The 26,363-nt window shown below is 41.7% G+C and overlaps 1 protein-coding gene across 2 annotated transcripts in view; it reads right to left on the bottom strand.

Moving 5' to 3' along the window:
- Positions 1-23,813: 23,813 nt before the first annotated feature.
- ston2 (stonin 2) overlaps positions 23,814-26,363 on the bottom strand; it is a 34,957-nt gene continuing 32,407 nt past the window's right edge. For both annotated transcript variants that reach the window (XM_012836688.3, XM_031580082.2), the window contains one exon: positions 23,814-25,511. In XM_012836688.3, the coding sequence (XP_012692142.2) occupies positions 25,434-25,511 (78 nt within the window). In that variant the 3' untranslated portion in view covers positions 23,814-25,433. The remainder of the gene's footprint in view (positions 25,512-26,363) is intronic.

Below are 26,363 nucleotides of genomic sequence, written 5' to 3'. Positions count from 1 at the left end.
ATGATAACCCTAGCCAGTGTGACTGAAGTACTGCTGGTGATTAGACACAAGCGCTTTAGTTTGTTGCTGAGTGAGAACCTGTCATTTGGTGAGGGATTTTCTGTGGATAGATTCTGTGAATCCATCCATTTGAATGTCAGTGAAACAGTCAGGTAACTAATAAAATTACTGATTTGTTCCTGTCATTTAAGTTGAAGAATTCCAAAGGTTTATCTAAAGCCAAATATGTTTCATTTTCCTGATATGTTCAGAAATGTACAATGGAATTCTGAATGAACAAAAACAGAAGTCCCTCTTTCTGAACAGTTATAAGGATAGACACATTCTGAGTGAATTCAGTATGTTATATCATCAGTATTTCCATTTTCGTTTTATAATCAGTTATGGTAGTCATACGTGCCATGTTTGAACAGAACTTAATAACACCAAATCTGCACTAAAGTGGGCCACAGCCCTTATGTGAAATAACTCATAATTCCTGAAAAGTGAAAATAGGGGGAATTGACCAAATTGAAAACCATCCAAGAGACTGGATTTATGCCCAAATGAGCTGCTAATTGGATTGAACCAGATATTTGTTGGATATGTCTTAATCTGTAGGCCCAGACAAGAGCATTATCCGCCAAAAGCCTTGCTTTGAAGTCCCATAGATGTGCCTGCATATAAATGTGCACTGCTGGCCGAATAATCTGGGTTTTACAGGATAAACCGCTGCTTCCATTATCACACTCGCAATGACAACTGCTGCCCTATCTCCAGATCAGACAGTTTGCTTTGGAGAAGTTAGCTGAAATTAAATAAAAGTCTCAACTTCTTACAGGTCATTTCTTTTTTTTTGTTGTTGTTGTTTTTTTTAAATTCCCATCTTGAAAAAGGTACATTTGCAACAATTAAAACACAGAAAAGTAATTTCTGCAGGGTCACACTATGTCAGAAAATGTCCTCAGACTAGACGGGTTGGGGTGCTGACTTATTCCACCGTACCCTCATGACTACTCTGGGCTGTGCTCGACCGAGCAGCCAGGCCACGGGTGATGAAGAGGAAACCTGAACTCATCGCTAAGCTCCTGAGCCCTGACGCAATGCCTGACGCAACGCCACCCTCAACAAAAGACTCTTCTCTTCGCCCCTCAAATGAGCAGGAGCATGTGGAAATCCCTTTCATGAGAATGCGCTGGAGAATTATGTCGACACCAAATTAATGTGTGGCTCTGAGAATGAAAAGATTGGGTGGGGTAGGGTCATTGAGGGCACTGGTCTGGGAGAGCTTGTGAGAGAGTTCATGTGCCATGCTGAAGTGCATATAAATGTAATAAATTAGAAGTAATTATATGTAAGATGCGTTCAATCTTGTTGCTATTGATTGGGAACAAACAGGTGAGCTGGCCCCCTGTAAGAGTTTACTAACTTATAGACCTAGTGACTAATCCAGTGGTTGGTCCAGAAGGTGTAATTTTGTAATTAAACCGAAAAAAACCTACATCTTCAGTGACCTGTAACCTTCGCTCTTTGCGATTATGGCAGCATGCTATCAGGGCCATCTAAAGACTGCAGAACTATTATCCACACCCGACAAAATTATACAACTACCTAAAATCAAAGCATTGATATTTCATTTCATTTCAGCAAAGACATTTGATTTACACATTGAACAGGTCTCAGGGTTTTTCATCTACGCAATATTCTATCCCTAGACTAAACTACTGCAATGCTCTCCTATCCGGATGCAGCAACAACTGCAGCAAACAACACTGATAAATACCGTGTTTCTTGCACAGTCACTAGAAGTACAAAATATAAACATATCTTACCCGTACTTGCCTCTCTACACTGGCTCCCTGTCAAAAGTAGAATTGACTTCAAAGTACTCCATTCTAACAGACAAACCTCTAAATGGCCTAGCTTCAAATTACCTCAAGGAATGAATGCCCCCTACTGCCCACCAAGACACCTTCATTCCCAGAGTGCAGGTTTTCTTGTAATTCCAAAAGTATCAAAAAGCACAATAGGAGGCAGAGCCTTTTGCTGTCAAGCACCCCTCCTGTGGAATGATCTTCCTGCCTCTATAAGTGAAGCAGACACCCTTTCCATCTTTAAGTCCAGACTAGAAACATTCGTCTTTAGTGCATCTTATAGTTAGGAATAATGCATCAAGATCTGGCATCTGTCGCAATATACTTCCCATTCACCATGCCGGGCAACCTCTCCCTCCATCTCTTCCTCTCTCCCTATATCGTGTTTTACAAGTCGTTAATACTGATGAAGAGGCCCTATTACTTCTCTTTGGATACCTAAGGTGACTAAAGTTTGTATCCCAGATTTTTCCCTTATCCTAATCCAGGTTCTTAATCACGGGGGGCTCTCCTGCCCCCAGCCCCTTCCCTTACCCTAACCTGGGTTCCTATCCAATTCCTACCCATACCCTAACCCGGGTTCATACTCCTGAGGGGGTTACCCCCATGTATGCTAATATGTTTAATTCTCATGCATGTATGAATGTATCTGTTTGCTTTATCTCCTCCACCCTTCTGTTCTGCCCCCCACCCCCTTTTTCTATCTCTGTACCCAGCTGGTCCTAAGCAGATGGGTCCCCCCTTATGAACTGGGTTAGGAAGGTTTCTTCCTGTTAAAAGGGAGTTTTTACCTTGCCACCATTGCCTTAGTGCCTGCTCTACGGGGGGTCAGGCTCTTGGCTCCCTTCAAAGGAAAAAGTTTCCTTTCAATTGTAATTGGCGCTGTACAAAGAAAAAAAATTGAATTGAGTTGATTTTCCCCTGTGTGCTTCTTCTCCAGTGCTGCTGGAATGGTCCTCAGGGATGGGATTGACGTGGGTCGTGATGCTTCTGATGGGGTCTGGATGGGTTTGTCATGACATGACTGAGGTCACTCACAGGCATTCGATATCTACTGTGGCATGACACCTTCTCCAGATACACACAGACATACATACGCATGCACACGCACACATCCCTTTAGTCATTTAATATACTGTAGTGGATGCCTGGACGTGTATGAATACATGCTGGACGCATGAGATGGTGCTCATGTTATCATTCCCACACACTTGGCAAGCATGTCTGTTCACGCTGTAGCAGTCTTGCCCTTCCAGGCAATTTGTCTGCTCACAGTTGGGCTTAAAAAAGCCTTTTGACAGCTGATCTGTTATGACTGCCATACTGTCTGACAACTGTACACACACAAAAACACACGCACACAGGCATACACACTCCCTCTCTCTCTCTCTCTCTCTCACACACACACACACACACACATACAGATCTATCTCCCCTGTGTTGGTCTCAGTGTGGTGTTTCCTGGTCCTGTTAAGCAATGGGGTTCCAGTGATGCAGAGACAGTCTTAGACGCTAGATGTTTGGTCTGCATTTTGGATTGTTTTCTCTAGAAGCTGGCACAGATCTGACACCTCAGGTGTTATAGCATTACCTCTTACCCCATTGACACACCAGGAGCCAATAACTCAAAGTCATTCAAGTTTGCATATACTGTACAGTCAATGAACTTCAGGCGCTGCACAAGAAAAGTCACTGCAGAGATCATCAACTGGATACAGGTGGAAAATGAATGAAATGAAACATGCAAGTCTCAAAATAGCATTGCAAGCTTGGTTTCATACCAGGACAGCATCATTTCCGACTGAAAGAAGATTTAATACTCAATGCGCAGCTTCCATGAAATGCAGAAGGCATGGAGAGCCAGTATTCAAATATCACAATTTCAGGTCTAGTCCTGCCACGTTTGCTCCCAGTTGCTGTTGTTTCCCGCCAGGGGTGACTACTGGACTTCTTTTATGTACTGATAGGGAAAGCAGAAAACTCTGATATTAAACTAACATGAACTATTCAAAAAATGTGTTGTCATGAGCCAATACCTCCTGGTAAGTCTGCACTGAGTGTGCTGGATACCCATTGTGCACAAGATGAACTAACCACGTGCCTCAAAGTATCTTGTGTTGAATACTTATCTGACAGTGAGGGTAAAAAAATTATCAAAAAAAGAACAAGAAGACAGACAAACAAGTACCCCAAGTCCGTTGCTGGGTAAACAGTGTGTCTTTACATGTGTCCTATGCCAACCCACACAGGGAATAATTCACCTGTTGCCAGCTTAGATGAGACATTAATCTGTTAATGTTAAACCAGCACAGACATTCTGGCAGTGTTATCAGACGGACGCTTGTTTGTAGTGGGTCTACCGTGTGTTGGATGTTAGGGGCAGTCCACGGAATCAGTGGGGGGAAATGGAATGGGTCTTGTTATCCAACAGTATTCTGCCAATAATATCTCGATGGCTTTTCAGTGTACAGCTGGACTAAATTGTAACTCAGGGTTGGCCTGTATAATGAGTTACAGTACCTACTAAGCTGTCAGCAGCAGAGATTTCATGAAAATACCACAAATTCTTCTGGGATTCTAAAAATGTCTTTTCCCCCTGCTTTATGCTAAAAAGGACAGGTGCTGTTTAATGTGCTATAGAGCTGTTGTTCATTTCCCCCAGGGGTAATATGGCTTTGAGTCCCCATTTCAGTCCTCTTTTCCAACCTTAACCTTCTTAATGCAGAGAGCACCTAACCCTGCCTAAAATAGCCAGGATGAGAATATGTCTTGTGTGAGTATGTGTGTGAGAGAGAGAGAGAGAGAGTATGCCTGTGTGCGTGTGCTTTTGTGTAAAGAACTACAATGTCTTTTAAGCAGCTTTGGATAAAAGCATCTGCTAAATACTTAACCATAACCATAAGAACTACCAATATGACCTATAAGGTGCCTTGTCCGTTTTGGCCCGGACAGCAAGCAGTGTAAGTAAATTGTGGTCTTGTTAAGAGATGTGAGGGCTTTGACAGGGTTTTTTAATTGATGATGCTTGTGCAAATTAGCTTGTGGAAAACCCATGTGTGGAGAGAGCATATGAAGAAGTACAACACTTATCTCTCTTGCCTCGGATTCTGATCCGACTCTATATCTCCCTCTTTCTGCCCTTTTCTTTCTTTCTTTTCTCCTTCTATTTTATTTCTTTGTTTACTGTATATTCATTCCATGCCATCTGCTGTTGTTTTGACATTTGTTTGACATTCAACTTATCTAAAGGAACAATTGAATATATTGATAACTCTCACATCATCTATATTCAAAGACCTATTCAGTTGTCCCCATGGAGAGTTTGAGTTTATCAGTATATCTAAATTACAGAGCAGTATGTGCAACAAGTGTTCATTCACCTGCTTGAATTATCATTTCCCTCATGACCTATTGTTATGTGCTAAGCATACAAAAAACTTGAACTAAAATGTCCTTTGTGGTTCATTGATATAGCTCTACTATAAAAAAAAGATTCAATACAGACAGCAGTCTTCCATCGCTGCAGTGTAGCGTAAATGAAAAAGCTCAAGTCTTTAAAGCAGGGTGACACAGGAGTTCTCTCCTCACAGATAAACCCTGACCTCTTTCTGGTGGAGCTGCTGGTGCTTGTGATTGCCTTCTGTCTCTCTGCTAAAACTCAATCACTTGGGCTTTTGTCAAACCAAAAGACCTGTGGAGGAGGCTGCCAACACCACAATGACCTTCTTTGACAGAAGCCGACGCTCTAGAACTATGAACTTTTGCGACTCGGGGTGGGAGCTAAATGAAACTGGCCTTTTGTGTAGACCGAGGGCGTCGATTGTGTTCTCTCACCGGGGCACGGGGGCCTGGTCCTCCGCCAGCCATCAAAAACATCACCTTCCCTGAATCAAAGCAGGCCGGCCAGGTCAGGGACCCCACGGAGAAGAGAACACCACCAGTCCAGGAGGACAACCGGCAGCTGTCACCATGATGCACTGACGGCATCACACTCATCAGACAAGTGTGTGGTGTGTGTGTGTGTGTGTGTGTGCGTGCAAACACAATGGCTAATCTGTGTCATAAGGCTTCACAATCACCCGGGCTCATAGCAGCCCTGCGATTAAAAATCAAACCATTTTTACAGACTCCAGACCTCTGGAATTGGCCTGATGTCCCAGATTCTTGAGTCTATTTATGAAACAGATTATACAAAGATGGAGTATACTTTTTTGGCTCTTCAATATTAGGAATAAAAAAAAATCTGGATAATTTGAGAACAACACAGGTTGAGTTTGGGAGAGCGTTTGGCGTCTGTCTCAGGCTGGACAAGGCTTGAGAAATGAGCTGATGTTACCACAGCACTGCCCGGCCTCAGAATAAATGATGTGTGAATAGTTCACTCTGCAGAGATGGGAGCTCTCAGGGTCAAGCTGCACTCCAAAACATGAGAAGAAGAAGAAGAAGAAGGAAAAACATTTTAAAAAAAGGGAGAGAATGGTTAGGAAAGAGGGCGTGTGAGGAAACCCCAGATCAAATACTTTCGTGCAGCTGCCTTGGACATTGATTACATTTTTTTGTTTTTATTCTGTTTGGAATACATTTTGCATGCTCTACAATAAATCACACTGAAACAAAACAAGGGGAAATGGGCAAACAATGCATGACACAAAACACAAGCATAACATGAAATAGTCAAAGTATATAAAAAGCCAGTCAGTGTGTGATGAACTTCAAGGCATCCTTTATAACAATACATTCATAAGTTATTATAATACTATTTAAATTCCCTTGTTTTATTAATAAATACCTGTACTGTTTTTTTCTGTTTGCCATGCTCCAATGGATTTAATTTAGGTTTATGAATGAGCAGTGACTGGCCCTCTGAATGATGAGAGCAGACAGTCAAGACAAGTGCCCTGACCTTTCAGCTTTGAGATCACCAATCCAGACTGTGATAGTGACTCACAAACATCCAGCCAGACGACTGGGCAAACAGGTGGACAGACAGACAGACAGACAGACAGACAGACAGACAGACAGACAGACAGACAGACAGACACACACACAGACACAGACACGCACACAGATAGCGTGACATATGAACAGACTTGGACCAGTGCAGACGTTTTTGCATGTTCTTGCACACACAGAGACAGTGACGCTAGTGATCCTGCCAGCGCCTGATCCATGCCCCTACCCTCTGGCTGCCACCCAGCTGGGTAAATGAGTACTGTGACGCACACACGCAAACACAAACGCACACATACCCACACACACCCCCCCCCCCCACACACATACCCACACGCACCTCCCCCCCCCCCCCCCCCCCCCCACACACACACACACACACTCACGCTCAAGCACACACACACACACACACACTCTCATGCTTAAAATGCCACACCAGTGAAGTGCCCTTCCCAGATGGCTATTGCCTCAGTAACATATCCAGCCCAGCCAAGGGCTAGATCCGCTTCAAAGGTCTGCCTCAAAAGTCTGGGGTTATCTGTGACTGGCCATGGAAGACGAGGGTAATACTGAGTTTCAATGGGACTAACCAGAGGTGCATGACCCTAAGCACCTCACAGTAACAACCTCACTTCAGCTTTGATGAGTTCACCCTGTGATGAATCAAGTCCTTACTGCGCCCTCTAGTGGCTGAGCTGATTATGAGGCCATTGTGGAGCTCTAAGACAACGCTGCAGTTTAAACGCCTCTCATTTCCTCTCAACCCTCACAGTGTCAACATTCACTCACACAGGAAAGAAGGACCAGCATTGTTGTGTGGGTTTTTATGGTATGAAACACAACAAAGCTTCTCTTTGGTAATGAGTGAAAATGTGATGGGAAACAGAGGAGGAAATCTTTGTTTGCTGACGGCAGTGATATTTTGTGAGTCTCTCAATGGTCTCTCCACACAAGTGCCAGACACAGTGTCTCAGCACTTAGAATACATCTTTCCTGTGTGTGGGTGTGTCCAGTAACAACAACAAGATTCCAGTAAAATTGGCCTATTTTCAAAGGGGAATCATGATGGAGACTTAAAACTGTAGCGGTAATGCCAAGCACCAGTTAATTATCACATAAGATGTGTGTAAAGTTAATGTTTTTCTGTTACTCTATTTGGTTATTGTGTCTGTTGATGATGAACAGCAATGTAAATTAATTAAAATCAAGCTAGCTAAGGCCTCCGTAAGGCATGAGTTTATTTCAGTTTGAACTATGAAGCACAAAACGACTACATTCTGTCTACATTCTGGAGAGTATGTGGCCAAACGAGTCTAAGCAAAAGTGAGTGCCATTCTGTTTTTATTTAGAATTTCTTTTGTGTGAGAGGGGCAGAAAAGCGGACACCAGGCACGTACAAACAGTACTGGTCAAATAGGGCAAAACGCGGGATTGGATATTGTTGGCTGATGTTGGAAGGCAACTTCTTCTTTTCGTTTCACTGAAGCATGATGGTTATATGGCAGTTTCCCATTTCTTTACACAGTCCTTTGCATTTTTGTTGAATACTGCAAGGTCTTTTGGGCTGCAAGGGTTAGGTAGTAGAGGGCAGACAAGGCAGTGCTCCATTGTATGGTCTGCTTGTCCACATTCACAGGTGGTTGGGCCAGTCTTGTAGCCCCATCTGACCAGAGCATCTTTGGATCGTCCCGGAAGGCAACTTCAAGTTCCACAGTGTAATGTTGTGACTGCTATGAGATCAGCCTGTTGTATTCTTAGTGTGAGCACACTGTTCACTTTATGGAGTTAATGATTCCCTTTGAAGAGGCAATTGAGGATCCTTTTGAAAGGAAGAAGCTAAAGTATGCAGAACTGCTAGCAGAAGCGAGAGAATGAGGTTGGCAACCACACACAAGACCAGTGGGGATAGGTGTTAGAGGCTTTGTAGCTAAATCAACCACATTGCTTCTGTTTGATTTAGGTTTTCGAGGACGGTCATGCAAATTACCTTTAAAGGAGTTGTTTGAGGTTGCTTAGCCTTAGCCTGTGGCATGCCATAGTATAATGAGATTAATGTTTAGATAATTAGGCAATGCATCGTTCAGACCCTGAGATATGCATGTGAAATATTTTCGAGATGTATCTTGAGGTGTGTCTGTTGTTGTGCCTGGTATTGACCTGTTTCCTAACCCTAACCCGAGTATGAAAGGAGGTTGGTCTAGGATGGCAGACGCCACTGTTGAGCCTGGCATGTCGTGGGTCTAATTCAATGAAACACTTTGACAATCCCAGTGAAATGCTCACGGTGGCATCTTTGTTGTTGTTGTTGTTGTTGTTAAGTTTTGGTATGATGGTTGCAGTATACCCTGTTGTTATAATACTTAGACTAGGATGTTGGGTATGAGTACTTACATTTGACAATGAGAGGTTTGGCGGCTGTGGGAAGTCCCCAACCAATAGCACGAGTAATTCATTTTTTTTCTCCATTTTTCCTATAAAAAAACGAAATTGCTGGGGAAGGCCCATTCATAAAACCACCCATCTAATTACAACAGGTTTAGTTCCGTTCTGGCACAAATCCGCTCTCATAAGCTAACTATGAGCATTTGACTCTGACACACCTTAAGTAAGTAGCATCAGCAAATATAAACAATTCTATGTATCTGAAGTATCTGGTATGATATGAATATGTTTAAGATAACCCTAGCTAGCCCAGACGAATGAAGGCAGATACAGAGATCTCATACACCGCACAGTCCCAGAAGTGCCGTTTATCAATGCGACTCTTGTTCTCCTTACACCCTATGACCCCAACCCAAAGAACCACGGAGGCAGGGAACACACAGCAAGACTTATACACAGATATACACAGCACACACACTGACGGTGCACAGATATGCTAACAGAAGGCAAAGCTAAACTGAGGCATCAAACAACACAGCAGACTGACTTAAATGATAACAGTAACATATTCGACACAAAAGAGAGGCACAGCAACATCCGTAAACCAAACATTAAGCACAGACTTAACATTACCACACATGCAAAGCATTTTGGACTGAATTGAATAAAAGTGCTCTTTTTCATATTCCTGCGTGCCATTCAATCTGTGTACCCTCCTCAAGCATGCGTTAGCCTCCGGTCCTTAAGTCTGTGGGAATGAGAGAAGATGACTCAGATCAGGCCTCTAGGTGGCGTCTGATGTAGAATCAGAGGTCTGGCTTGAACTGGATCAGGCCTGTGTGAATGACAGAAGTTTAGCCTGGATCTGAATTGAAACCGTACAGTGATGCTGAGTAGGAGGGCTGGCTTGAATTGGATCAGGCCTGTGTGAATGACAGAAGCTAACTTGGATCAGCCCTGTATGTGGAGTCTGACGCAGAGTGTAAGCACTGACCTTATCTGGATCAGGTCTGTGTGAACGAGAGAGGAACTGACTCTAAGACAGAGTTCAATCTGTATCTAAGGCTGGTATCTGTACTGTGATGCTGAGTAGGATGAATGACCTTAACCGGACTTGGAGGTCGTGATCTTGAGTCTGATGCTGAGTGGGAGGGCTGGTGTGTGAAATCTTTACACCCATACCTCAAACTTGGCTCATATATTTTCTATCCTCTATCCCTGAGTTGTAATAAGGTTCTTATCTGCTTTTGATTACCTCAGTGGAGGTTCCTGCGAGACTGAATGCACTCCACCATAAAGCTGTGACTCTGGTGGGCTCCTCTTACATTCCCTCTTTCTGCTGGCTTCAATCAGCCCCACGATGTGTTTTTTCCTATTTTTCTTCCTGTTTCTGTATCATTTGAAGATACTAAAAAACCATCAGATTCAGGAAAAAAGATCTCACCCTAACATGTCACTATGACACTGGATGCATAAAGTTTATTTCAATGAATACTCTAACAGTGGGAATACACATAGGCAAAGATATTTAGTTTCAGTGTGGTGGATCCTTGTGAGTGCATTGGTAAAATGAACTATGGCCAATTAGGTTTCAATTGAGTTGAAACGGAGATCGAACAGAGGTGAAAATGGATAAGGAATAGGCGAAAATATGGGACAGGGTTATTTGATAGTTATCAGGAAGTTGAGCGTTGTTCTTATGTAGCCCTCCCACCAATGATATGGCTCATTTCATGTTGTCTAGGGAAAATATAACTATGATGGTGGGATGCTAATTTAAATTACCTTTTACCCAACTCGGACACAGTTTTGAATTAGCAGTTTAGAACAAATCAATTACATATTTATTTACACAGCATATTAACAAGCAAACAGTTAAACACCGCAGACATAGCACAAAATACCAAAATGTTCTACTGGCCAGTATAATGCTAGGTTGCTAGGTTACGGGGACGCTGGCGAGTTTAACGCCGCTCTGTCTGGCATAGTTTTTGTTTGATTTTTTACAATAATCTTAATTTAATATAAATGTTTGTTCTTCTATTGTATTTATCAGTGTAGTTAAGTTTAATCGCTGTACTTAGCCATTGTTTGCAGTACTTTTTTTTTCTCTGTTTAAATACTTTTGTTAGTTCGGCTACCTAACATCATTCCAGCGACTTGTTTATACTTGAATTTTGAATCGAGGAGAGGACGTTGGCGTTGTTTAAAATCTTTATAAAGGCTTTTCTTTAGTATCGTTCCCTATTATCTTGACGGAGACCTGTTCATACTCGATTTTTCGAACGAGGGGACGCTGGTGATTTTTTGTACCGTTTCTCCTTCTGACGGGTCTACCTGCTGATACCAGCTGGGCCAGCTGTCGGCAACGTCAATGACACTTCCTAGGTAATGTTAAGGGCTCTACTGCAGTTTAATCTGACCCATATTTACATCTGTTGATCTGTTGTATCTCTTCTGCTGGTTTTTTCACCCGTTGCTACCGAGGGACATCATCTGGACAGCCTCCCTGCCGTCCCATTCGTGCTGGTTAACGACGCTGGGTTACCGGGTGTAAACGGCGCTGAACTGGTGGTTCTCCTCTGGCTGGCATGGCGCTGGGATACTCCACGTCGGAACTGCTGAATCTCAACCAACCCACTATTCCTGGTTGCATAGACATAATCAGAAACCTTGGACTTCTACGTCGCCCTCGATATATACACAGAGGCTGCCGTCAAACTCATCGTAGAAACTACAGACCTTCTGGTACCTTGCATCTTACACCTGTCAATGTTCAGCCTCAGCTATCAGATGCTACTCTACGGGACTGTCTCCAATCAACAGACTGGGGAGTTTTTCGGGATGCCGCTGACATCAATGATTACACTGAGGTTGTAAGTGAGAGAGCAACCCAGAACAATCTATTGGCTGTCTCGCTACATCCAAATGACTCTTTTGCTGACAAACGAATAACCCACCCTGATCCTTTGCCTGCTCCACAACAATGCCCAAATGTATTACACAAGACTGCTTTACTTAACCCTGAGGTTGAATCTTTTAGGCCAACCGGTGTTGACAATGTAATATCCAATGCTGCGGCTGGATGTGCGTCTGTCGGTGCCGATTGCTCCAATGTTGTGAATGTGTCTGATTCGCTATTTCAGTTTAAGGCTCGTAAAGGTCTGGGTGTTGTACACATAAATGCCAGGAGCGTGGTCCAAAAAATGGACTTTTTAAAAATTTGGATTACCAACTCTGATCCTGACGTGGCTGTCATATCGGAATCTTGGTTAAATCCTAATATCAAGGACTCAGATATTACAATTGTTGGTTATAATGTTTTTAGAACTGATAGAGCTAAACGTGGGGGTGGTGTTGCCATGTTTGTGAAAAACAACTTAAACTGTTCTGTACGCATCTCCACCTCCCTCCCGGGCCAATTTGAGCTGTTAGCCGTAAATATTAATCTGGGTGACTATCCTATCGTCATTGTGGGTGTTTACCGACCTCCCTCTGCTGTCCCAGAAGCATTACAGAGTCTTTCTGAAAATTTTTCTTCTGTGTCTAGCTGCGAAACTGTCATATTAGGCGATTTTAACCTAGATTGGTTCTCACCTGTAGCCAATGAATTTCAAGACCTGTGCTTAGAGTCAAATCTTACCCAATTGGTTACTGAATCCACCCGCCCAAATATGAAAATCCCAAGTAACTCATCTCTGTTAGATCAAATTCTTACTAATAGGCCACAGCACTACCTGCAAACCTGTGTGTTTCCCTTGGATTTTAGTGATCACTGTCCAGTGGGCTGCATCAGGGATGGACGGAGAAAGGGTGCTGCCCCTTTAATTGTTTATAAAAGGTCCCTCAAAAATCTTGACGATCAGGCATTTTTATTTGACTTGCTATCCAGCAATCCTACCTCTATAGAGCTTATTCCGGACGTAAATAAGGACTGGGCATTAGCAAGATCCACTGGCTCTGCTGCAGCTTGGCAATCTTTTAGACACCTTCGTAACAAATGCACACATCTGGTAAAAATGGCCGAATCCAAATACTTTGTGAATCATTTGTCTGCTTGTGGTAGTAATCCAACAAAATTCTGGAAAACAGTTAAGTCTCTTAAAGGGGTTTCCCCACCTACACTACCCCAGCAGATCATGCTGGAAGATAAAGCAATTAATGATCCTAAGGAAGTTTGTAATGCTTTCAATAATCATTTTATCCAATGCGGCACTTTGTTTGACCTTTCTAATTTCCCTGATGTACCGGATGGAGTGCTAGATAACTTCACTGTTGATGCCAGGTCACTGGGAACTGACCCAACCACATCCTTCTCTTTTAGACCAATACAACAGCATGAAGTCCTCTCTGCTCTTCGTAATTCTAAATGTATGAAGAGCTCAGTGGGTGCAGACCAGTTAGACCCACGTCTCTTGAAGCTTGCTGCCCCCATTATAGCCAGACCCCTGACCCACATTTTTAATCTATCACTTTTTTCTGGCTACATTCCTAGCATCTGGAAATCTGCATTAGTGGTGCCCCTTCATAAAGGGGGAGACCCAAATGATATGAACAATTATAGGCCGATCTCCAAGCTCCCATGCCTAGCCAAAATGTTGGAATTCTTTGTAAATGAGCAAATTAGCTCTTTTCTATCTTTAAACTCAATTTTATGCCCCTTTCAATCAGGTTTCAGAGCTGGCCACAGTACCATCACTGCAACAACCCTTGTGGTAAATGACATAGCCTCTGCTGTAGACAAGAAACAATGTTGTGCCGCTTTATTTATTGACCTGTCGAAAGCTTTTGATACAGTAAACCATGAGATACTTTTTGGCAAACTGAACTCCCTGGGATTTGATAATGTCTCCCTCAGATGGTTCAAAAACTACTTCACGGGTAGAACACAATGTATAGATGTTGCAGGCCTTACATCTGAGGCCCTAGTAATTAATTCTGGTGTCCCTCAGGGCTCTATTTTAGGCCCGGTATTGTTCTCACTTTACATTAATAATATCTGTGACCATCTAGAACATTGCAAAGTCCATTTTTATGCCGATGATACAATTTTGTATGCCTCAGCGCCCTCTATAGATCAAGCAGTTTCAAACCTTCAACATGCTTTTGATTGTGTACAGGATTCCCTAAAGTCCCTCAAATTGATGCTGAATGAGTCTAAGACTAAATTCATGATTTTCTCCAATGGTAGAAATAATGTCCCCTCCACCCATAGGATATGCACCCGTTCTGGGACTAATATTGAGCAAGTTCCTTGCTATAAATACCTAGGTATCTGGCTAGATGATAGGCTGTCATTTAAATCACATGTTCTTGACCTAGCTAAGAAGGTTAAAATTAAACTGGGTGCTCTTTATAGAATAAGATCTTGTTTTACTTTTGAAAACCGAATGGAAATAGTGCAATCAACAATTTTGTCAGTTCTTGACTATGGTGACATTGTTTACATGTATGCTGCACCCTCTACCTTAAAACTCCTGGACTTTGTTTACCATAGTGCTATTCGCTTTGTTACAGGAGATGCTTTCAGGACCCACCACTGTAACTTATACAAGAATGTTGGTTGGTCCCCTCTAGCAGACAGGAGGGAAAAACACTGTCTTTTATTTGTTTATAAAGCCTTAGTGGGAAAACTGCCTAATTATCTCATGTGACTTTTAAAATTAAAATCCATCTGTCATAATACACGGTCACAGAGCCTCATCTCCCTTGAAATCCCCCTTACAAAAACTAATATAGGTAAAATAGCTTTTAAGTTCTTTGCTTCCCATAAATGGAACACTATTCAAGTGGAGTTGAAATTAACCAAGTATTTGTCTGTCAACCAATTTAAGAGCCTTTTAGATAATAAGGATGTGCCTCAATGCTGTTGTTTTAAATGATTCTCTGATTTATTTTTTTTACTTTATGTTATTTTATTTATTTATTTTTTATACTTAATTTCTGAGTTGTTTAATGTGTTTTTTTTTAAAATTTATTTTGTCTGTTTGGTTTGTTATGGTTTGTTTATTTATTGTTCTTCTGTACTATGTAGCCTCAATCAGGGCATTGCTGCAAAAGAGCCCTGTGCTCAGTCAATTTCTCCCTGAATAAACAATGATGATGATGATGATAATTTAAAGTTGGTGCACATTCCGTTGGAGCTCATAACCATCAATTTGTGAAACAAAAGTAATCTACTCACGACTACCCGTATAGTTCAGTGGAAATCCGTTGTCCTCTTCTCCCGCGATCTTCCTCCTCCTCTTGAACGAATGCAGTCAGTGGCTAGTTTAGCTCAGGATTAGCACCTAGTCTGCTAACAACTTCCCAGCAACTTTCCTGCAACAGCAGCCTTTAGCGATGTTCATGTTGCGCATGTAGTGTAGATGTAGTCCCGTTGGGAAACGTGAATCACTCCAATGCAAATGTCTAATACTACTGTTAACTTCAAATACTAAAACAGCTAATTCTTACAGCTAATTCAGCTAATTCAACATGCCGCCAGTCCTAAAGGTGCTCCAATGTCTCTCTCCTTTTTTTTTCTCCCCCCAGCTTAAAAAAAAACAAAATCATCCCATTTGCTGCCAGCGCCACCTCTCTGATTGGCAGAAACCCACACACAACAATGAACATATTCAAAGGCATTCTTCTCACACTGAAAACATAATTTTAACAGCAATATGCTATCTCAACCCAAAACAAAAGCGTTTACTCCAATTTGAAACATGAATTCAGGAGGTGCCTACACTTAGTTGACAGCCACGTTTGTTGAATATGTATTAGCTAGATAGCTAGAGTATGTTGTTCTTAAATGCACACCTGACCTTTAAACAGCATGCTGCAGCCAAACAGGCTGATATAGACTGCATAACTGGACTTTTTTTGATATGTCATTCCCTCAAGTTCAGATCTTTCTTTGTAACGGTACTCCTTAATGCTAATATCTACAGGTGCCGTTCAATTTTCTAGCCAGTCCACAAATGCACCTGATGCACATAGCCTATTTAACTCTCACTGAGGGTTCACACATCGACCAGACCGTATTATTGACAGCCCCTTTGATGAACTTATTTCCTCTTCTGTGTTTGGCATGGAACAAAGCACTTCTGCAACTTCAAGGCATGTCAAGTTGATTCATTCCTAAATTTACAATCATGGCTCAAAGGGACGTTTCTCACAGACTTTTCACACAGAACACATTCTTGATTTCTGACTGACCTCTGTTTGAATTCCTGTTGACCATCTTCCATCTGTGTTCTGTTTTTTTGTATTTGCTTGACCAGGGATGTTGTGGTTTCCTTAACATTTTTCCATTTTCACAGGGAATGAGCATAAAGGTGCTATCCACAATTCTAATCCAATGCACTTTTAGTCAAATTCAGCAAATTGCTCCTTACGGTCCTCTAGCTATCTGTTCCGTGTGTGTGTGCTCAAAGAAAAATCAGATTTTCTGTAAATGCGAAACAAAGAAAAGTGGCTTTGACCGTACACAATCCAATCAACACGTTGCACGGGAACGGAGGGTGTACCTTGACTGTACTGAAATAAAAAATATAACAAAATAAATGAAAGAATCTTTCACCAGAATCGCAGACTCTACCTTTAAAGGGATGTCAGGTTAGTTAATCCTTCAAGTCCTATGTTACATTCTCCATGGCGTGCGTGCTGTGTGTGGATGGTCTGCTGGGCCTGTCGTGGGGCCTTCAGATGTTTAGGGTTTATGCTTGGCTGTCGATGAAAGATGTGTTTTATGTGAGTTACGGTCTCATATGGTTCACACACCCCGCAAAAGAGGATCCAAAACAATGAAATGAAACATTTCTCTGAACTTGCTTAAGTGTTATTTCCAGGGGTGAGTGAAAACGAAGTATCTCTTTTCAGAGTCAATGATAGATTCATGACTTTCAAAATACCACTCCTGTCTGAAAATGATTTTTGTATACATAATTTCTCACTGGAATGTATTAAAATAGGGTAGGAGAAAGAGTGATATATGTGCTTAAACCCGAGCGTGTTGGTCGCGACCCAAGGGTCAATCATAGCCAGGAATTCTGCCTCCTTCCCCCTTCTATAAATTGAAATCAATTATTATCTTTTATACATGAGGTTGATATTTACAGCTCATCTGTGGATATGACTTAATGTGGGCGAGTCCGATTGAAATTGCAACTGCAAAGGCAAACACAAAGCAGCTACTCTTTGAACAGGAAGACTGAACAAGCAGTCCTCCAGTCCACCACCCACTCATGCAGGGAATACTCCCAGCTCAACCTGAATGAACTATCTGCTCCTTTTTTCATACTCTCTTTGTGAGCTGGGGTCTATGCAAAGTTCGTTCATGCCAAAAGGCATTTTTTCCCTCTCTCTCCCTGTCACCTGTGTGCTTACAGAGATTAAGAATATATTCTCCACAGCCTTGGTTCATGTAAGCAAGACTGTTTAGTAGCCAAATGCTTTTTTGAATGGTCAATGAATCCCAACCCGACATCTCAATTTGTTTCCTGCTTAAAATCACAAAAGTCCCCCTCCTATGGCCTATACACAGATTACCGATAACAGTAAGTAGATTGTTTTACAGTTTATTTTGGCCTGTCAAAGTCTGTTAGTCTTGGTCCAAAGCAGTTGACCTCTTTTGGAGTGATCATGGCCCCATCATTGCCCCTGCCCCCTTACAACCTTACTCAGAAGCCCCCTTTTGTTCCTGTACTCCCAAACCTGCGTGAGAGAGTCTTGTGACCTTCATAACCTTGGCTTGTTCATCTTAAACGGAAACATGTCTCCACACCCACACACGATAGGTCAAATGAGAGGAAATGAGTTCCCTAAGTTCTCTGAATAAATAGTTCTTTGCATGAAACCTGAATGTCCTACTGAGACTTAACCGACTCTCTTGAAAGATCCCTGTGTACTCATGTACTCATTTTGACGATGTTTACCGGCCTTTGTTTTACATCATGTTCCAGTGTCTACACAGGATTTAATACAGCACACCTGGAAAGAAGAATCAAGAGATAAACAAAAATACAGCTCTGAGTGAATACTCATTTTTAAGTGGATTGCATTTATTTTCCAAGCTGTTCAAAATGTGGTCTGTTTCCTTTCATCAATGCCTCTCACTTCGGGCTGTCCAAATTGTGAACCGCGTACTGCTGACATCCAGCCAGGGCCAAGTAAAGACTCCATCCCTGTTTCTGCCAGTTCACTAACAAGCCAGGACACTCGCAAAAAGCAAACCTACCAAATCTAAACATTAATTAAAATTTTCATTTGCTATACATTTGACTTCTAACTTTACATTAATGATAGTGATGTTTTCAAAGATTTAATTTCTCTGATAATGGGCAACATCATGCTGAATGGGAATTGACAGCGTCAATGTGTGGACCTTCCTTTAGCTAAAGAACATCATTTGGAGGATGCGGACATTGTAATTGGATCATGTCTGATCAAAACGCGCAGTGGAATGGTCTGGGCTATCTGCCATAATGCAGCTGACTTTTGAACAGATGTGTCTGTGATCTTGTGCAGCCTTCGTTTAACATGTGATTGGCTACCAAGTTACAGAAGGTGTCTATGGCAACCTGATGATTCAGTGGGCCACATTCCTTTCGTCTGAAATAAATCAATGGATTAATCTCCACTTTACGCGTAACTCTTTCCCTACCGTTTGCCATTCATTAGAAATGTGGTCTCTAAGAAAACTTTGACAGTAAATAGCCTTTTCTCTTTACATTCTCACCATGATCATCTGACACCACATGCAGAATTCCTTATGATTACATAAGTCTGTCATCTCCAGCTATTTCCTAATACCATGGCCACTGTTTAACTCATCTGCTAACATTGCTTGATAAACTCGTCAGTCTGAAGAAGGAGTGAGATTAGATGTTGGCCTAAAGCCCTGCACCTGAACTCCTCTGAACTTATCCTCTTTCCTCTCTCTTCTCAATCACCTCCAGACGTCCATTCGATGATGGGTCTGCTTATAACTCCAGGCATTAACTCACAATACACTTAGAATAAAGGCCTGTAAATAACAAAAGCATTGTGGTAGTTTTCGGAGAACATACCATCCATCAGCCTCTGTTAACACTGCTTTTGAAACTATAAACAGTGGTGTTTAAGCTGCAGCATGCATATGTGGTCCAAAAGAGCTATGTTAAACAGATACTTATGCTGATGTTTCACATGGGTCATCGGCATGGGAATGAACTGAACAGAAATGTCATTATGCTTGTAATGATAGCTTTAACCTCTGTGTTTGGCTGAATGTCTGCACCTATACATCAGCTTACCAGAGGTCACACAGGTCAAATAAAAGAGCAGAAAATGCAACTGTTCAGTCTTGAATAATTCAGTATTTTCATCTATTTTTTTTTTAAATAAATATGTATTCACCTTTTAGTTAGTATTCACTGCATCATCATGATTGCATATTCAAGCAGAGAGCGTTTGCTAAAAAAAACAAATTACTGAGATAGAATCTCACTCTTATGATATCTCCCTGCAGCATCTCTGGCCCTGGTCTAGTGTGGGTCCAGTGGAAGTTTGGGCCGGATCTTGGCCAGATCCTTCCTGTAGTCTGCTGTAGTCCTGTATGTCTGGGAGCCTCTGTAGAGGGAGGACATTTGAATATGTATGTGGAGTCATGAGGCTCATTTGTATTGCATAATGGAGAAGGAGAATATATATATATATTTTTTTACGTTAGTGTTTCTCGTTATCTCCCTGTGAAACTACGTCTTGTTGATATGTAAAGCAGAGGGGAAGACTGATAAGGCAGGAATTCTTTCACCCTAAACAGTTTTCGGTTGCCATACTCCCAGGCTATCAGCGCGATAGCGTCCATTTCTAAATAATCACCCACTCGTCCCGCGTTGATCTTTGTCTTATGGAAATCTCTGCGCTTTAGGAGAGGCATTCACTCGGTTCCACTCGTGTCCTACTTATTATGTTAGGGCATTTCCATTTTAATGAAAATGAGCAGCTCCTGTGTGCTGATATGATCTCAGGGCTCCGGTCTGCTAGAGCTATGCTCAAAAGAAGCTAATTGCCAACTACTCTGCTCTCTGCTCCTTGACCACAACACACTACATGGCCGGTACACGTAAGGCAGCCAATAACCTTGATATGTGCTAAATATTTTACCGTATATTTACATTCCCCCTCGTGTGAAAATTCAAACACTTAATACATAATAGTAAAAAGTGTTTAACTGGCTCTTCCCAAACCAACTCTGATTAACCCCTATGTCTTACACATGCGCTGTCGGTTGATGTTAGAAGTGACGCGCAAGTGTTTTTATATTTTCTAAATTTGCACCGTGTTCTTCCTTAAACATGAATCAATACCCTTGTCCAAACTCAAACAACTGTTTGGCTCTAAATCAGATTGCCTTTAACTCAATTTGTGAGACTGACCAACTCAATTTGTCAACAGACCTCACAATATCAAGGATATCCTGGATGCCAAGCATGTTTCCATGAAAATAAAAGATAATTCTAGAGCAGTGGTAAACTGCTTATATGGTTTTGTTATGTGTCCTTGACAATGGTTATGCGATTAAGATGTCTCCTTCTAAATCATTGTTTGATAACAGCCTGATTTGCTATCAAAAACACAACTCAAGCTCTGCTATGTTTGTGTGTGTGTGTAAACTGTTAACATAGATCAGTACGTGGCATTATACCTGACTGGTTCATGTCGTTATCAATGTAAAAATCCTGTCAAAAGACTAAATATTGCCCTCTTGTGGCTATTTCTGAAAAGGAGATTAAACAAGGCATAACTTCCCAATGATCGGAAATTGCAAACAGTACAGAACTGTATGGTCTACACAATTGGTTGAAATCAATAAATAATTTCACAAATAATTCAAATAAACATATCTGTTCATACATATTTTCTCTTTCTTGTTCAATGCAGGCTTTGCACCAGAATACATACAGAACAATGTCTTACTAATTTCAGATAAACTTCCCCAGTGCAGAAAAGTAGGTCAACATGACCATTCCCAGAGCTGAAAGAGTTCATGGAAGGGCTTAGTTTTAGGATTTTAGTTGATTTAGTGTTCATAACTTTGCTTTCCAAGGACCATTCTTTCGTAGTGCAAACCTACTTCAACTTTGAACCAATTAGTCTGGACCGCTTCCAAGGTGTCCGGGCCAAAAGTAAACGCATTCTCGAGAAAATGTTGAGAAAAAAAGATTCCGTGGCATTCGCAGAGGAGAGATCTTATCTTTCTCACTCTCACAAATTATATTATAGTGGACGTTCCAGATAAACAAGATCATTTATCATGGTCCACTAGTCTTTCTCACTGAAAATCTATTTAACCCCACAGTCTTGCTGGATATGACAAGCTTTGTGTCTGACAGCGAAAAGGCCACATTTCCAGATGAGTAAAAATTTGGCTAAACTGAATCAGAGTTCATGATCTGTTATAGAATAAGTGCATTAGGTTATCAACCATAAATTACACAAAAGAATGAAATATTGATTTATAACATCTATGCCGGCAGGGCTTTCACAGGTACACAATCAGTGTCTCAACAATACAACTCAGTATGGGCCAGTATACAGCTGAGTTTACAATAATAAGTAATATATAATGGCCACTATACTATCACATGAAGGTATCAAACATGTTTACTAGAATATCAAGTTTACAGTAAATAGCTTACTTTGTTATTTTGACAGGTTGTGCTGGAGGTATGACACTGACAGCTGTCTCTGCCATCAATCCACTGCATGTAATCATATGCAGGCATACACATTGTTCCAATGAGTGGCAGACTACTGCATAGAGAAAAACAGATATTTTTTCCCGACCATATGAGGAGATTCACCATGGGAAAATAGAGCACTGAGCTTTCCTTAATGAGGTCTCATCTCCTTGGCTGCTGGCACTGTGGTTTTTGGTACTTGAGAAAAGATCTTAGATAAGAGGGGGAAAAGAGACTAAGACAGGCATACACTGTGTGCATATTAACATAGACTAACTTGGGATATGGACTTACTTAACAGGCTAACCTAACACACAGACTGTGATGATACTTTCAGAACAGATGCAAAATGCAATCCATTACATGATCTGGTTTCTTAATGGTTGTGCTCTAGGCACCCATCTCACTCCCAAGAGCAGCTGTTAGTCTCCACTAGGCCTAATGGTGTAGTATTTTGTTGCAACAGCATGTTGAAGTGTTTGGTGAAGGACCAGAGATGAGATATAGGTGTTGAGTTACTCCGTGAGTCAGTGATTTTTGAGTTGTTTTCACAGGAGTGTTCATCCATCACTGCATCCAGTTTCATCTCCGAGGGCATTGAGCCACATAACCAGGAGCCAAGGTCAATGTCAAGAGTCGCTGGACCACAAAGGATTACGACTAAAGGCACTGACTAGGTCTTTATGCCTCTTTGAATCACTTGAGAATAACATGAAACTGAAATCAACTTTACATTAACTTAAATTAGAATCTTCTGCTGGCAGCAAAACAGAAAACCAATGGCACAGGAGATGGACGAATTAGGCATTTGGAGCAGTTATCGGGCCTAAACTATCCTAAATTCACACACTGTCTGTTTTTGCCAACAGTAGCAGTGTCCATGGAAAGGACGTCCTCTATCACTGGAGACTAAAGAGAGATGAGATGAGAATGGCACTGTTTGTCATGAGTAATGATGTTTAATTCAATGCACCCATTATTATGATCACTACAACAACAAACAGCATCACAATGCCTGAGTTGCAATGCCATGTAATCATGCAGTTACATCCTACGAGGGCATAGACTGCCCTGTTACTGCTGGTTTCCGTTGAGCTCAATAATCGAGATTAGCAGACCTTTTGTTGTGAGACCCTCTGATCCAGCTGACAACACAATTGCCTCAGACTGTGGGAATCTGTATTCCAATTCAACCTTAACGACTTAACAACAGGTTCACATACTCAGTGTCAATAAGTTCCCAACATGGAAAGCATCGGATTCACTACTTTATGTTTTCAGCAAAACATACATATAACATATGCAAAAGGCCATACCTCTTTTCTATATTGATGTGAACTGCTTATAGACTTTTTGTGCAGCCACGTGACCGATAACACAAGGAGCATCTTAAAAACATCTTAACATGAGCAGTTTCAATATCAAGTAACAGTCTATGTCAGTAAGACACACACTGGCATTAGACCTGGCATTGCATTACATTACATGGCACATTCACAACACAACCTCAGGATGGTAACACTCATCTGGAACAGAGCACTATTTCAACCACCGAACGAGACCAAACCCACCGTGCCGGGGCCACTGAGGACACTTTTCACCCAAATGCCCCATACATTAATATGTCTGCTATATTATACCCAGCCCGATACAGTCTACTGAGTGCTGCCGGATCGTGGAGCACACATCTCTACTGCAGAGGAAACGCTGGCCCACGCCTCATGCATGCATACGTAATAGAAAGAGAGTTTTTTTCATGTGCACAGCAGCATGGAAGCTGGAAAATAAACTTAGTAAAAATCAGTTTAGTTTAATCTCGCAGGTAGACTAAGCACATTCATGGCTTGTTTTATTCCCATAAATGTATTCCTCGGGTGTGTAGGTAGGAGCTTCTGACAGATATGACACAACACAATACGAGTTTGGCTGAAGACGTCGTATTTATTGTTAAATCATGCAGTTCTGAAACGTATGGACCATGAGTCAGTCAGTTTACGCTACTTCACTGGAACCTGGTCTATGTACACTTCTAAATCCGTTGCCATTGCCTGAAAAAAAACTAGATATATCAAATGATGACATTATCAAATGATGACAAAATGAAATTCATACAGTGGTAATGTCTGTTTCATAATTTACTTTAAAAAAATCTAAAAACAAAAAGGTGGTGGGGATTATACAAACATTGCATTTTTTTCCACAATATCCAGTGCAGCACTGTTTCTTTTTGTTAGTAGTAAAAAACGCACATTCCATAGTACACGGAGACAGACCATGTTAAGAGTACACACACCTTTCAGTAGCTTTACAAATGCCCAGTGAAAAAAGACACATAGCAACATCATACTGGAGCAAAAATAATCATTTCATATTTTGTAAACTGTCCTCACTCTGTAGGGCTCTTACATACTCAATGCAAGGTGTATATTCCAAATGCAACAACATGACTTAGAGATAACAGCAGCATCATTACTGTTGAGTCTGTAACAGCCCTGCCTGATTTCTCTCCCCTATGGGTCTGTCTGTGAAATCTCACTATGTTTTTGCCAAGAATACCAAGACTTACGTCTGTTGTCTTGTGTTTTGAAAGGAAAAAAAACACAACAGTATTAAGGCTTTTTCTAGAAGTGAAATTCACGGTTTGTCAGTGGCAGATCAAACATGCAACTCAACTACACTTCAGACCAAATTTCTTCCCTCACCTATATCGCTGTAGCATTGTAGCCTGGATTTTTAGCAGTAAATACCCATCATATGCTGAACGATGGCTAAGGGTTCTAATGGTTAATGTAGTTTTGACATACAGGAGAGACGTAACCGACACCATAGACAAATGAAAGAGAAAACCATACTGTGGAAAAGCCAGGAAATAACTTAATTAATACCTATTTATCTATCCACCTATTTATTCATACCCTATTCCCCGAATTTACCACTCAAAATTAAGAGCACTTTTTGATCCAATAGTCTTATTGAAATGAATACTGTGTTGTCCAAATGCCAACCTATTCAATACACCACAGTTGACTCGGAATGTGGGTCATATTACAGTTACAGAACTATTTTATCAAAGCAAAGATTTTTTAACTAAACATTTCAATCACGTTATTTGATCAGGCTTACAATGTGCAAACCTGCTGGTCCGCGGGCGATCTACTAAACAAATGGACTCACATACAACCAAAGAGTTCACCCAATTACTCACCTAATCAATTGGGTAAAAAATGACCACAATGCAAAGGGCATGAGGGCAGAAAAGGCCTGCGTTGACCATTCAAAGCGCTACTCATACTGGAGAGTTGTGCAAGTTGGAGCGCTCATGTTGTTGATCAAGCAGGCCAGATTGACCTTACAGTACGTACTTGTGTGCCCCACCTGGGCCTTGGCCCCATTTCAGCTCATAGCAGTCCAGGGTCCGCATACTACATCTGTGTTTTATCATAGTGCATCTTCCAGTGAATCCTGGCATTGTTAATGTGAGGAGTACGAGGAGGGGGGCGGCGGGGCGGGGATGTGCACATGATGGCTCGTCCTCACTCCCTCACTGATGTGAGCACTGTCCCGGCTTGTCACCTCCAGGACCCTCTAAGTTACCGTCACCCTTCTGCTCAATGTCCACCTGGAAGAGAGCCATGAGAAAGGAAAGTTACGCCAGCGGTTTTACACTGTGTTCATGTACTAGGGGAGTTTATCCACAGAGACTTATGAGAGAGACTTTTATCCACAGAGAGTTATGGTTCATGGGTACATTAATAAATAATAAAGTAAATGTCTCAATGATTTGTTATTTCAAAATTAGTGATTGATAAAGTAATAATATCGGTATGGTTGCCTGAGCTCAGAAATTTCACCAAAGAAAGGAGAGTAAGAATAACTGACTACCACCACTGAATATCACTGGCTTGAGAACCATCTAACTTATCTCCTTATCCACGCCACATGGCCATTCAAATATCACTGTAATTACTATTTTCAGTCAGTAGATGGCAATCTAATCCAACAAATTCACAAGTGAACCGCCGTGTTGCTTTTCATACAAAACGCTGTGCAACTAAGGGCTGTATGAGGTTATTTGGGGGTCTTCAAACTCTCTCCTGCTACATGTATGTGAGCCAGTGGCCAGTCAAATGGACTTTCTTCTGACCTAGGAAGAAAAGTGGCGGGATTGGCCAGAAACCAAGTAAGACAAAAGCAGATCTATCTATCCAGACGCTGGCCTGATGGCTAAGCAGTTAAGTGTGACAGCCCGCTACAGGCAGTCTGACACCCAGTCAGGTGAGGTCAGAGGGCTGATCCCCAGGCAATCTGCCCTTTCTCTCTCTCTTACCCCACGACTTACCCCAGCCTCCCCAAGACCACCACCTGTTTGTCCTCTGGCTTGCTCCCCCAGGATTAAAAACACCAAAGGCTGATGTCTACCCCATCAAAAGTCCCTGACTTACACCATTCCAGGCGGCTGTTTGTATTAACT

The sequence above is a fragment of the Clupea harengus genome, chromosome 14 (genome assembly GCF_900700415.2).
Source record: "Clupea harengus chromosome 14, Ch_v2.0.2, whole genome shotgun sequence".
In the NCBI taxonomy this organism is placed as follows: Eukaryota; Metazoa; Chordata; class Actinopteri; order Clupeiformes; family Clupeidae; genus Clupea; species Clupea harengus.
The sequence above is the reverse complement of the archived record's forward strand: the minus strand, read 5'-3'. Positions and strand labels throughout refer to the sequence as shown.